This window comes from Temnothorax nylanderi, unplaced genomic scaffold, assembly GCF_030848795.1.
Source record: "Temnothorax nylanderi isolate EJ_2023f unplaced genomic scaffold, tnyl_v1.0 TNYL_tig0227_pilon, whole genome shotgun sequence".
In the NCBI taxonomy this organism is placed as follows: domain Eukaryota; kingdom Metazoa; phylum Arthropoda; class Insecta; order Hymenoptera; family Formicidae; genus Temnothorax; species Temnothorax nylanderi.
Genome location: NW_027249289.1, coordinates 36,516 through 47,519, shown reverse-complemented (window position 1 = coordinate 47,519; position 11,004 = coordinate 36,516). Strand labels below are relative to the sequence as shown.

Genomic DNA, 11,004 nt, shown 5'->3' with positions numbered 1-11,004 from the left:
ATCTATATATTTATTTATTATTTATTATACATAAATATACATATATATATATATATAGATTATACATAAAATTTAATTATTATATATTTTTGTGTACATCTGTGTTTTTTAATATAAAAAAACAGACATATATATATCATATCTATACTAATATATAAAATCCTTACGGGTGGTGTATGTTTGAACGTTAATAACTTAAAAACTATTGCACCGAATTTTTACCACAAGTATATGAAATAGGGGTAGAATTTTCCGGGAAGTGCTATAGGGTGTGTAGTTTTTCGTTATCTATTTTCTGGAAACCGATTTCTTTAATTTTTTTAATATTTAAAAAATAAAGAATTAAAAAAATCGGTTTCCAGAAAATAGATAACGAAAAACTACACACCCTATAGCACTCCCCGGAAAATTCTACCCCTATTTCATATACTTGTGGTAAAAATTCGGTCCAATAGTTTTTTAGTTAAAAACGTTCAAATATACATCACCCGAAATGTATGTTTGAACGTTTTTAACTTAAAAACTATTGGATCGAATTTTTGCCACAAGTATATGAAATAGGGGTAGAATTTTCCGGAGAGTTCTATAGAGTGTGTAGTTTTGACGTAGAACTACGTCTTTCCCAGAGGGGGGAGTTATTAAATAAATAAATAAATAAATAAATAAATAAAGGAATAAAGGAATAAAGGAATAAAGGAATAAAGGAATAAATAAAAAAATAAATAAAGGAATAAATAAAGGAATAAATAAAGGAATAAAGGAATAAAGGAATAAAGGAATAAAGGAATAAAGAAATAAATTTTAAATTTTATCTTTGATTTTCAATACCGATTTATGCCTAAATAGAAGGAAAAGTATTAAAGGAAAATTTTGTTAGCATTAAAGGAAGGTTGGTATTGAATTTGGCGAAGATCGTTGAAGGGGTAACCGATTTTTACTTTACAAGTGTACAAGTTTTCTAATACCATTATATTCTTCAGTTTTTTCTACTCTTATTTCATATACATATAATATTAGATGATTGCATAAGTTCGTGCCCGATTTTCATACCAAAATTATCTTTAAATCGGATTTAATATAAGAAAATGATCACATCCATGAAATTTGTTTTAAATTTTATCTTTGATGAAGGGGTAACCGATTTTTACTTTAAAAGTGTACAAGTTTTCTAATACCATTATATTCTTCAGTTTTTTCTACTCTTATTTCATATATAATATTAGATGATTGCATAAGTTCGTGCCCGATTTTCATACCAAAATTATCTTTAAATCGGATTTAATATAAAAAAATGATCACATCCATGAAATTTGTTTTAAATTTTATCTTTGATTTTCAATTTAAAAAATACAAATTAAGTTGCTATTTTCACATATTTATTATATGTCAATTTAAAAAACGGTGGTGTTCAAAACTGAATATTTTTAAAGTAATTTATTTAGAGCCATTTTTACTAATATGGATATGGAAGATTTGCGTCCTCACTCTGATGAACGGAATAAATTTCTTAGAAGTAAATTAAATTAAATTAATTTATTTTATTTCTAAATAAATTTAAATAAAAGGTTTCGATTTTTTTATGTAATACAAATATTGTTTAACCATAAATTTTAAAGCTGTATAATGTACTATATATAATGTATAATGTATCTATGTATAATTTATTTATTTATTTCTCTGTTTTTAAATTTAGTTATGGATGATGGAATGGATGAAGTTTTATTGAATGCTATGTTAGCATATGAAAAGGAGCAAGCAGAAAATGTTAAACGGAAGACTAGGGAAAAGAGCCCTGAAAAGCGTTTACGGTAAAAAATTTTAAAGATGTATATTTGTTGTCTTTTAAAAAATATTGTAAAAAAAAATTATTCTTTGTATAGGAAGCGAAAGTGTAACGAAAAAGATGAGGAAAAAGATAAGAATGTATAAAATTTACTGCAGAAGAAAGAATAAAAAAATAACTTGAATGTTAAAATGCTTTATATATAAAAAAATATTTATTAATTTAAAATTGAATAAATAAAATTTTATTTTAAAAATATCTCTTTTTTTAAATGATTTGGTATTCAAGATCTCGAATATATCGTATTCCCCGCGGAAAAGAGTTAAATATGTTTTAAATATGGTTTATATTAGTCATTTATATGAACGAAATTAAACTCAAATAAAAACCAAATATTGAATATAAAAGTAATTAAATTTAAATATGTTCCAAATTTGGATCGAAATTAAATTTAAATAAGATCTTGCTATTGGATTTAACTTGTCCAGGCGCATATATGGATCATATTAATATTTAATAAGCATCTAACCATCCTGAGTTCAAATTTTATTTGTATTTGAAACAAATAAAATTTTAATTAACACCCAAATTAAATTTTTATTTAATTGAAAGTGTTCCCATTGACCCATCATATATTCATATTTAATCAAAAATTGTGATTCATAAGATTTTAATAAACCTGCGAGTTATGTTAGTCTTGCGTTGTAGTCTGTTAGGTTATAGGTTTATTATTGAATTTTGTCATTATCAACCACAAATCTGCATGTTTAATTATGTTAATTATTTTATACTGTCTACATCGTACATATATTTTATAATTTCAGTTTTAGTTATGTAGGTCATTGGCTTCCCACATAGCATGCATATCAAAAAGACGTCCAGAAGATATCCCGAAGATATATTTAGGAGATAGGATATCTTCTCGGGATATCTTCGGGACGTCTTTTTGATATGCATGCTATGTGAGTTTTTAATCATTTTAAATATATATGTATCGAAAAACAGGCAAATTATGTATTTTCTGTTAAGACATGGATATTTCATCATTTCGATATCGATTCAAAGCTATTTTGATTTGCCTGTCAAATATATAATAACATTGCCATTATATAGAATGCAATATGAATAAAAAATTATATTGTATTGGCAGACATGGATAATGTAAATATTTTATAATTTGAGCATTATAATAATTGCGGTACAATATTAATTTTTTTAGGCTTCCATTTCCATTAAATAGTTACTTTATAACTGTAAAAGTCACAACAAAATTCCTGTTTGTAATTTGACAATTTTGAAAATTAAAATATTATATAATAGGTACATTTTCAGTACTACATCCGCTCATTTATTAAACAAGAAGTTAAATTAAGCAACTAATTAAATTATTAATATTAAATATTAATACAATAAGATATTTGTATTTACATTTATCAAAATAAAAAATAAGTTCAATTATGAAAATAAATATTAATAATTGGACTTATTAAAAATTAAATAATTTGTTCAGATATTGCGCTCGAATTCTTTTCGCGTTTTACAACGCCCGATCGTTTCACATTAGATGGCGCGACGCGCGAGTCGCCACTCTCAAAGAGCCCCCGCCTCCTTCCTCACTCGTTAGGTGTCATGGCCGCACTTGCTTGCGTTTCTTCGAACGTGTCGAGTCCGTTATTTCTTTCTTGACGGATTGATCGTTGCGGCGCGTGTTCTGGAGACTAACCGAGCGAGAGTCGGATCACCAGGGAGAGCTCACCGCCAGGAAAGGGAGAGCTGCGGCAGCTAGCGTCCGAGAGGGAGGATCGAGGCGAGGAATCCGGTTCAGCGAGCGGAGTCCTTAAGGAGGTTGGTTAGTTCTCGGTGCGAGGCAGGCGGCGCGGCAGGGGGAAAGCATATAGGTTAGATTTTCGTCGCGTGAAATAAACGAATTTTAGCAAATAAATATGTGGAATGCATTTAATTGCTGTTTCTTAAGGTTTAAAAAGAGTTGTTTGTACAATTGAAACCCAAATACGTTATTATCCACATTGAAATGTGGAAATAATAAATGTGGTCCTGTTTTTTTTATTTTTACAATTTCTTGATAACTATAAAGACGAATCATTTCAGTCTTCGAGAAAGTTTTTCCTAAATATGTAAAGAGTTATTTGCACCTATTTTCACTAAATTCTTATCATTTTTAATATGCTTTCGAGAGTTACATTACAGGTTAGGTAACATTTTTGCTGTGTCGCCCGTGTATAAGAGAGAGACAAGAGTATAACTTCAATAATTAATTACTCGACAACCATGCAGACGATTATCTTCAACTTTGGCATATATGGACGACAGATTCCCATAGACGAATATTCTCCATTGAACTAATTCTTATCAAATTGATTTGACTAACCACCCTCCTTAAGAGATTCTCATTGGAACGCCATATTTGTTACTTTCATTTGAGGGTTCATATTTTTAGGGTTTATACCGTCATTTTTTAAGGATTAATCATTAATTGAAGGTTAACTATCACTTGAAGGTCAACCATCATCCGAAGAAAAACTCTTAAAGTTGGGTGTGATTTCGGACCGCCAATTGAAGATTAACCTTCAAATGATGGTTAACCTTCAATTGGTCCGAAATCACACCCAACTTTAAGAGTTTTTCTATGGTGTTTTTTTAACGGTTAACACCAAAAGTTGAGTGTATTTTTCCATAAGGGTTCAGTTTGATTAAGTATATAAAAAATGTCTCTATTTTTATTCTTTTGAGCTAGCAAATTGTATTCTTGGTTTTTATGGTGATTAATATTTTGTGCAACTGCATCAATCTTTTTGTTGCTAGCGATTAATATTTGTTTTTATGTATTCGATTACTGCACAAGTGTTGCGCATTTCGTTAATTTTATCAGAAGTTTACTTATCTTCTTTTTGTACCACTGGATTTAAAGCAAACCAATATAAACACAATAATTGTAATTTATAAACGTTTTTTTTATCTTATAACTCATTCTCTGTTGATACCATATTCTCTAATCCCATTATTATCCTAATTAGCAGACAATGTTTTTTAAACGTTTGAAAAATATTTGAAAATCAGTTTTAAACACATATTACAAAACGTTTGAAAAACCTTGCCTGTTGATTGAAACCGCAAAATTTCGGCAAGCTACAACAGGGGCTGGATTTTTGAATTTATTCGCAAGAGAAAGGTATGCGCAAATTCTACTCTTACAGAAAAGTTGCAAGTTGATCGCATGGCTTTTAGTTAATCAACTTGCAACTTTTTTATAAGAGCAAAATTTCCGCATACGTTTTTCTTGCGAATAAATTCAAGGATCCAGCCCCAGGTGCGCGCGCGCTGTGCCTTAAAAGCCTCATTAAGAACGTATAAAGGTCTTATTTGAATTTAATTAAATTTAAATTAGATTTAGAACTTATTAAGAACATATAAAGGTCTTATTTGAATTCAACATATTAAGAACATATAAAAGTTTTATTTGAATTTAATGAAATTTGAATAAAATGTACAACTTATTAATTTCATATATGGTTTCAATAAGATTAATATTTAAATTGAATATATTAGCTAATTAAATCCTTATTAAGCCAAATTAAATACGAATATTTTGATGATAAAATGATACTGTAAGAAGTACGTATATATACTTTGTATACTACGAAACATACGTACGAGTATACACGTCGATTAAGAATATACGACATGTATTCATATGTTCGAGATTTTTAATCGAAATGTATATCGGCATTTCTTCTTATATTCTTAATTAAGTTTTATATATAGAACAAATATGAGCCATATTAATGCATTTATTCAGCATTAATTTAAATCAAATAAAATTTAAATGGAGATTTTATTAAGGTCCATATAAAGTTCATATTTAACTGTTTTCCGCGGGCAATTTCTACAAATTTATTTCACATCAGAAGAACAATTAAATTTGCGATATGATTCTGCACCATCTCTCAAAATAGAAATTTTGAAAACTTTACAACAGATTCTTCGTGACAATAATAGTTATGTACGTAGCTTTATAACAGCTATTGAACAAATGGCACTTAACAAAGATAACTATAAAATTGTAATTCATGCTGAAAAGCGACCGCTTGGTGAACACAGAGGTCGCTATAATGCTCCAACAACTGACGAAGTCGCAGTATTGATGGTTGACGAAGACTGTGGATTTAGGGATATAGTATTGCGATCACGCGATAATACATTTCAAAGAATATCTGAACTTCACCGTTCTTACGATCCATTGCAGTACCCTCTTATATTCATAAGAGGCGAAGATGGTTACAACATCAGTATCCCACAAATAGTACCAACCACTGGACAAGATAATCCTCGCAAAATGGTTTCCTGTATGCAGTTTTATGCGTATAAACTTATGGTAAGAGAAAATAGCTTTAACACGCTACACAGATATAGCCAGTTATTCAATCAATATTGCGTTGATATGGGTGCAAAAATGATTACTGAACGATTAAATTTTATTCGGGCACATCAAAAAACATTACGAGCTGAAAATTATATACATTTGAGAGATGCTGTAAATGAAGACTCTAATGTGGCGGATATAGGGCAACTGGTTATTTTACCATCCACATTTACAGGATTACCTAGATATCTCCATGAGCGGACACAGGATGCCCTTACATATGTTCGTAATTACGGAAGACCTGATTTATTTATCACATTCACGTGCAATCCAGAATGGCCTGAAGTTAAAACAGAATTGTATCCCGGTCAACGTCCAAGTGAAAGACACGACATTGTTGCGAGAGTGTTTCAATTAAAAGTACAACAACTTATGAAAACCATAACAAAGAAGGACATTTTTGGTCAAGTTCGATGCTACATGTTTTCAATTGAATGGCAGAAGAGAGGTTTGCCTCATGCCCACATTTTAATTTGGTTAGTCGATAAAATAAGATCTGATGAAATAGATAGCATTATTTCAGCTGAAATCCCCAATAAGGATGAAGATCCATTACTTTACGACATAGTATGCAAGAATATGATCCACGGTCCATGTGGAGCCGTCAATTCCTCATCACCTTGCATGTCAAACGGTACATGTTCAAAAAGATATCCCCGTAATTTTCTTTAGTATACACAAACTGGCGATGATGGATACCCTAAGTACAGAAGAAGATGTCCGACTGACGGTGGAAACATTTATACTATATCGCATTGTAACTTCATTGTTGATAATAAATGGATAGTCCCATATTGTCCGATTCTCTCCAGATGCTTCGTTGCACACGTCAACGTTGAATATTGCCATTCTGTGCAAGCAATCAAATATATATGTAAGTATATTAATAAAGGTAACGATGCGGCTACGTTTGCCGTTGAAAATAAAAAAGATGAGGTTTAGAACTATTTGAATGGCAGATATTTGAGTATCTCCGAAAGTATCTGGAGAATACTAGGATTTTCTATTCACGAGCGCTATCCTCCAGTTGTTCATTTATCTGTCCATTTAGAAAATGGGCAAAGAGTGTATTTTACTGAAAGAAATCTACAGCAAGTTATAGAAAATCCACCTCAGACCACTCTGACAGCCTTCTTTGCTCTGTGTGCAGTTGATAAATTTGCACAGACTTTGCTTTATCACCAAGTACCGGCTTATTATAAATGGTCTAACAAAAAATGGCAACGGAGAAAACGGGGCCAAGATGTAGATGGTTGTCCAGGTATAAAGCGAGACACAGTATTAGGGCGAGTGTATACTATACACCCTAATTATTCAGAATGCTTTTATCTCAGACTACTCCTACATCATGTCAGAGGACCGACGTCTTTTAATGACTTAAAGACCGTGAATGGTGAAATAATGCCCACTTATCGCGCGGCGTGCCAAGCCCGGAATTTGCTTGAGAGTGACACGCACTGGCGAGATACACTATCAGATGCAGCTATTTCAGAAAGTGCACACAAAATGAGAGAGTTATTTAGCATTATGCTAATGTTTTGTGAAATGTCTAATCCTTTAGAATTATGGAATGCATACCGGACACACCTATGCGATGATATTTTACATCGGGTTCGACAGAAAAGTAAGAATAGTGAGGTTCAGTTCACAGAGGAAATTTTCAATGAGGGGTTGATTCTTCTTGAGGACATAGTGTTCACTCATGGAGAAAAGTGCTTGAAAGAGTTTGGTTTGCCAGAACCTCAGCGCAATGATTCAAACATAGATAACCTACTTTACTTACGAGAAACAGTACACAATATCGACGACTTACAAGTATATCTGCAAGAAAACGAAGTGAAACTGAATACAGAACAAAAAATGGTATACGACGAGATAATAAATAGTGTCGAAGATAATAAGGGTAACATTTACTTTATAGATGCGCCAGGAGGTACTGGCAAAACGTTTGTCATTTCATTGATTTTGGCGAAAGTAAGAAGTCAAAAGAAGCTCGCTATCGCGGTTGCCTCATCAGGCATAGCTGCGACTCTTCTAAGTGGTGGAAAAACTGCCCACTCTACTTTTACGTTGCCACTGAATGTGTCCTTAGACCAAAGTTCGGTATGTTCCGTGAGAAAAAATGGTGTTACTGGTAAACTTCTCCAACAGGCATCCTTGATAGTATGGGACGAATGTACGATGTCGCACAAGTCCCATATAGATGCCGTCAATCGAACTCTTAAAGACTTGAGAACATCAGAAAAGGTAATGGGTGGGGTAACATTTGTTTTTACCGGTGATTTCAGGCAAACTCTGCCAGTGGTGCCTAAAGGAACACGTGCGGATATTATAAAAGTTTGCATGAAAAAATCTGAAATTTGGCAACATGTAAAAAACTTCGACTGACTATTAATATGCGAGTTCATTTACGAGGAGACAAGAATTTAGAACAATTTGCAGAGTATTTGCTTAAAATTGGTGACGGCTCTATCTCTATAACGCAGAATGGCTACATTAACATTTCTGATATTGTAGGAACTTGCGTGCGAACTATTGATCAAATTATTGACAATGTTTATCCAGATATTCAGAATTTAACACAAAAGGAAACAAATTGGCTTTGCGAACGTGCAATCGTAACTGCAAAAAATAAAGCTGCAGAGGAGATTAATGAAATAGTTTTACAAAAAGTTACCACCGAATGTAAAACATATAAGTCAATAGACACAATGGTAAATGGAGATGAAGTCATTCACTATCCGATTGAGCTTCTCAACTCTCTTAACCCTGCAGGATTGCCTCCACATAAACTGAGACTAAAAGTTGGTACCCCGATAATGCTGCTTCGAAATCTTAAACCACCACGGCTTTGCAACGGCACGAGACTGCAAGTTAAGCGTCTCATGCCTTACATCATAGAAGCAACCATTCTGACAGGACCCGCAGCCGGTGAAATAGCATTAATTCCAAGAATACCTATGGTCCCTACGGATTTGCCATTTGCGTTTAAAAGGCTGCAATTTCCTGTTAGAATGTGTTTCGCCATGACGATTAATAAGTCCCAAGGACAAACCTTCAAAGTAGTTGGCGTAGACCTCAGAAACGAAGTCTTTTTACACGGTCAATTATATGTAGGACTCTCACGGATTGGTTCAACAAAGGACCAAACAATACTGATTCCTGATGAGAGCAATAAAACTCGCAATGTTGTTTTCACAGAGGTTTTTAACGATTAAAAAACAAATCCAATGATCAACTAATAAACAAGTAGAATCAACGTCATTATAAAAGACAGATAAATAAATATATATAGAAAAATATAGATAATGGAAAACAAGCATTAAAGTAACATTGAAATGTGATTTTTGTCGGAGTACAGTTTATAATATACAAATAAAATACATATTTAGTTCACTTATCTGCATTACAATTAGTGAAAAATCATTAAAAATAGTTAATACAAAAAATGGAACTTAAAAAATTCTATCCAAAAAACGTTATATAAAAAAAACAGTGGATTAGGCCTACTAGGGACACCACGTTAAAAAAAACGCGCCTAACACTATACCTCCGAGGTGGTGTGGAATATAGTGTATTATCTCTGAGATGTATAAAAGTTGAAACTTTATAAAATGTCGAACACGAAAATGATTGATCCTGAGAAAAAAATATAGAACGTTTTTTGTATAGAATTTTATAAGTTACAAATTTTAACGCAGATTTATATACTATATACTGGGCAAAGTATATAAATATATATAAAAACAATAATATACTTAACTAGCTGGTTACCCGGGCTTCGCCCGGGAGTCGTTTTTCTTAAAGAAGTTCCATAAGGAGTCGGGTTGATTTAAAGACGGTAGTTTAACTTTTACACATGAATAACACATTTTAGGTGCTTAAGTTTTAAACTTTTTTGCTTAACAATGATCACATACTTATTGGATCAATTTTCCAAATTATTACTTTCGGATGAAATTGATATTCGTAATTTGAATCATAACTAAATGTTTCTAATTTCAAAATGGACCGCATAAATGATTTCATGGATTAAACATGTCGTAACCGGTCTTTTTCCAATCAAGTTTCACACTATTGAGTCATTTCCGCTTCTCCGATATTTCACTTACCGATTAGCGACATCATCCTTTGGTTTACCCTAGCGTTTTTTAGGGAATTTTGAGATTGCTCGCTCGCGATGAACACATAACCTCGATTTTAAGAAAAACGACTCCCGGGCGAAGCCCGGGTAACCAGCTAGTGATAGTATAAAATAGGTGTAGAATTTTTCGGGGAGTGTTATAGAGTGCATAGTTTTTCGTTACCGATCTTTTTGGGAACCGGTATCTGAAATTTTTTCAATTTTTCGGGAAATAAATGACCGAATCTTAAAGAATTGTATATAAAACGTTGTCTTCTTCCGCAAATACCACATACTTACAATATTTTTTGTAATGCCTGTTGCGAAAGTTCGATTTGAGATTGAAATTAAATTCAAATAAGAAATAGTATTCAATGAATACCGTTACGAATTGACGTTTTGTCTCGCGTGGATTTCGTTGCAACTTCCCCGTGGTGCACATCGGATTACGCAAATGCTGGCGGTATTGTGTTAAAATCATAAAAAAAACGGGTTATCTTAAATTTCGATATTTCGTTAATTAATATTAATAATAATTATATTGAATAAAAAATATGTTGTGCAATTTTAAATATTATAATTTAATCTATATATCTATATATATAATAAAATTTGAATAAAAATGAATATAAAGGATTCTTTGCAACTGCCTGATAA

General features: G+C 31.9%; 2 protein-coding genes across 2 annotated transcripts; both read left to right on the top strand.

Moving 5' to 3' along the window:
- Positions 1-7,769: 7,769 nt before the first annotated feature.
- Positions 7,770-8,612, top strand: LOC139779468 (uncharacterized). Its single transcript, XM_071717838.1, has one exon. It carries the CDS (start codon positions 7,770-7,772, stop codon positions 8,610-8,612), a length of 843 nt encoding a protein of 280 aa, XP_071573939.1.
- Positions 8,613-8,935: 323 nt separating this feature from the next.
- On the top strand, positions 8,936-9,442 carry LOC139779467 (ATP-dependent DNA helicase PIF6-like). Its single transcript, XM_071717837.1, has one exon. It carries the CDS (start codon positions 8,936-8,938, stop codon positions 9,440-9,442), a length of 507 nt encoding a protein of 168 aa, XP_071573938.1.
- The last annotated feature ends 1,562 nt before the right edge of the window (positions 9,443-11,004 follow it).